General features: G+C 36.3%; 1 protein-coding gene across 1 annotated transcript in view; it reads right to left on the bottom strand.

Moving 5' to 3' along the window:
• Positions 1–1,921: 1,921 nt before the first annotated feature.
• Positions 1,922–2,980, bottom strand: part of LOC107720418 (interleukin-12 subunit alpha-like) — a 3,762-nt gene continuing 2,703 nt past the window's right edge. The window contains exons 6-7 of the mRNA XM_016528115.1: positions 2,209–2,253; positions 1,922–2,127 (exon numbers count right to left, since the gene is read on the bottom strand). Coding sequence (XP_016383601.1) covers positions 1,996–2,127; positions 2,209–2,253 — 177 coding nt within the window. The 3' untranslated portion in view covers positions 1,922–1,995. The remainder of the gene's footprint in view (positions 2,128–2,208; positions 2,254–2,980) is intronic.

Genomic DNA, 2,980 nt, shown 5'->3' with positions numbered 1-2,980 from the left:
ACGCTTAGTACGCTTAGTACGTCTGTAGACTGGTACACTTTGCATGCATCTCTTTATTTTGCGCTTGTGTTTTTAAGATATTTAAGATACTGTACATATGTGAATGTCTTTGTAAGGACTGTACTGTAAGTAGAACTCTGTTTGTTTTGTTGCATTATGAGCTGTGATCCTGATGGTTATGGACTGACGTTATAGTAAATATGATATCATGATATTCATGCAGATACGGGCTCCATCCACACACGTGTAATCATCACTGTTCGTGTGAACGTCCACACATGTGACTGGAAGCGTCTCTGTAGCGTTTGTTGGGTAACCTGTACGATGCGCTGTCTCAGGGGAGTCTTTATTCTGACCTTTCTTTGAATCAATAAATCATGAAAATGAATGAAAACACAAATTGTTATTCCGTCATAAACCAGAGCATTTCAGGACAAGTTACAGTTTGCAGTTTGTTTCAATAAACAGTATTTTAAGAGTCCATGATCACGCGGTAATTAAGCATCAGCACACCGGTAGTTAATGATTAACTGAACATATACTAAAGGCAGGTCAGCACTAGTTCTGCGGTAGTTAAGCACGAACACACCAGTAATTAACAATTAACTGAACATACATACAAGGGCATATTTGCATTATTACAACTTATTAAACATTTTGAGAATAAGCAAAAATAATCCAGTAATTAACTGAATGTACAGTAGATGTAGTAAAAGTTAGATACAGTTACAGTTTAGATATTCAGTAAAATAGGGAACACGTTCAGTATATATTAAGAATTTTTCCTCAGTAAACTCCTAATTACTGCTTATTAATAGTTAGTAAGGTAGCTGTTAAGTTTAGGATTAAGAGATCATGCAGAATAAGGCATTAATATGTGCTTTATAAGTACTGATAAACAGTCAATGTGCTAGTAATATGCATGCTGATAAACTACTAGTTAATAGTGAGAACTGATCCTTAAAATAAAGTGTTGCCACCAGATATTCTGTACTATCAGTAACTTTTGCAACTACATGTTAACTAGCTCTCAATAGAGTATTAGTAGACTTAGTTTAGGGTTAGGGTTGGCAGAATAAGTTGCCTTTTAGCCATTATTTGCAAGGTAAATGTCTTAATGTGTGTGTGGTAAGTGATTTACATAATGTTATAGTTCTGTGATTTACCGTCTATAAAGTGAACCAAACAGCAGGAATAATTATGTTAAATTAGTGCTGGTTTTACAGTTTTGAGTAACACATTACGGTGAAACTTTATTTTAAGGTGTCCTTGTTACACACGTTACATGTACTTACTATTATAATAACAATTAATTATGCATAATTACATGCAAGTAACCCTAATCCTGACCCTAACCATATAGTAAGTACGTGTAGTTAATTAATATTACTCAGCACTTAAATGTATAATTACACTGTAACAAGGACACCTTAAAATAAAGTGTAAACTAAATGACTAAACTTGTGTAATAAAGACCCCTGTTCTGAAGTGAAAAGTATATCCACATGAATTATTGATTTGTATGGCACTTATTGAGTGATGCTCAAGTTTATTCACCAGAAAAAGCCAGTAATACAGCACTACTAAAGACTCATGCTTAACTACTGCATAACTAATGCTAATGTGCCTTTACTATTGGTTCAGTTAGTCATTAACACCAGTGTAACGCTGCACTACTGCATGACTGTGGAGCATTCAAATAAAGAGCTACCACAGTAAGTCTTGAATCTAAAAAGAATAATTCAGCTCTCATATGACTCATGTTTAATATGTTCTTGGGAATCATCCACACAAACACAAAATAAATTTTTGTTGCACAAATAATTTAATAAATAGTTAATAAATAATACATTGCAGGTAATAAATAATTTCTCAACACAAAATAAATAGACTGAGTGATTGACATAAATATACACCGTGGAGGCCACACTAGCTTATGCGTGACTGACAGGCGTGCAGTCGTGTGAAGAGGAAGCGGCGCTGTGGTGAGTGACATCATTTCCTGTGCTCTCCGGAGCCGATGTACCCCAGCGCCCGGTTCACGGTGATGGCCCGGATGTGGAAGCCCTTCAGCGTCTTGCACAGGGACAGACGGTCATCGAAGGACGATCCGCTCCAGACGCGCCACTGCACACACATCAGAGAACATGAGCGGACGCGTGATGAAGGAGTGTGTGTCTGCAGAGAGAGAGAGAGAGAGACACTCACCTGAGGAAACTCTCCATCCGCAGCCTCGCAGTTCTCATTCAAACACTGCAAACCAAACAGAGGACCATTAAAACCAATAGAGTTTTCAACACACACACACACACACACACACACTCACACACACACACACACACACACACACACACATCATTTTACTCGTCAAGGCATTTGTTTGCACACTAAACTGAGTGCTGCATGTTTGGAATGGAATAGCATCTTACTAAGTGAGCACTGCACAGTGTACACTGTGTTCCTTAACCCTCGTATTATGTTGAGTTAGAAACACTGGTTAACCTAGGATATGTTTTTTCTACATTTTGTGACAGGTTCTCATTCATGCCTGCAATGTTTGGACTTATGGAAAGTTGTGAAATGTGCATATGTGCATGCAAAATTTTTATTTATGATTATGATGTTCACGGGTGAATTTGACCTACAGTTTCATGGTTAACGGCAGCTGTACAGGCCTAAAATAAATACATTTTTGATGTTTTTTGTTATGTCAGGTTCTCAGCTACCGACTGAGGGTGTTTATATCTGCATTTACGCATTTGGCAGACACTTTTATCCAAAGAAATATGCAATGCATTGAAGATGTACATTTTTATCAGTTTAAGCATTTCACTAGGAATCAAACCCATGATCTTGGTGTTGTTAGCGGCATGGGGAAAAAATGAAGAAATGTTAAAAATGTAAAAAAAAAACAAAAAAAAAATACAATTACAATACTATTTGCAATAATATATATATATATATATATATATATATATAT

This window comes from Sinocyclocheilus rhinocerous, unplaced genomic scaffold, assembly GCF_001515625.1.
Source record: "Sinocyclocheilus rhinocerous isolate Xijiao unplaced genomic scaffold, SAMN03320098_v1.1 scaffold601, whole genome shotgun sequence".
Lineage (NCBI taxonomy): Eukaryota > Metazoa > Chordata > Actinopteri > Cypriniformes > Cyprinidae > Sinocyclocheilus > Sinocyclocheilus rhinocerous.
The sequence above is the reverse complement of the archived record's forward strand: the minus strand, read 5'-3'. Positions and strand labels throughout refer to the sequence as shown.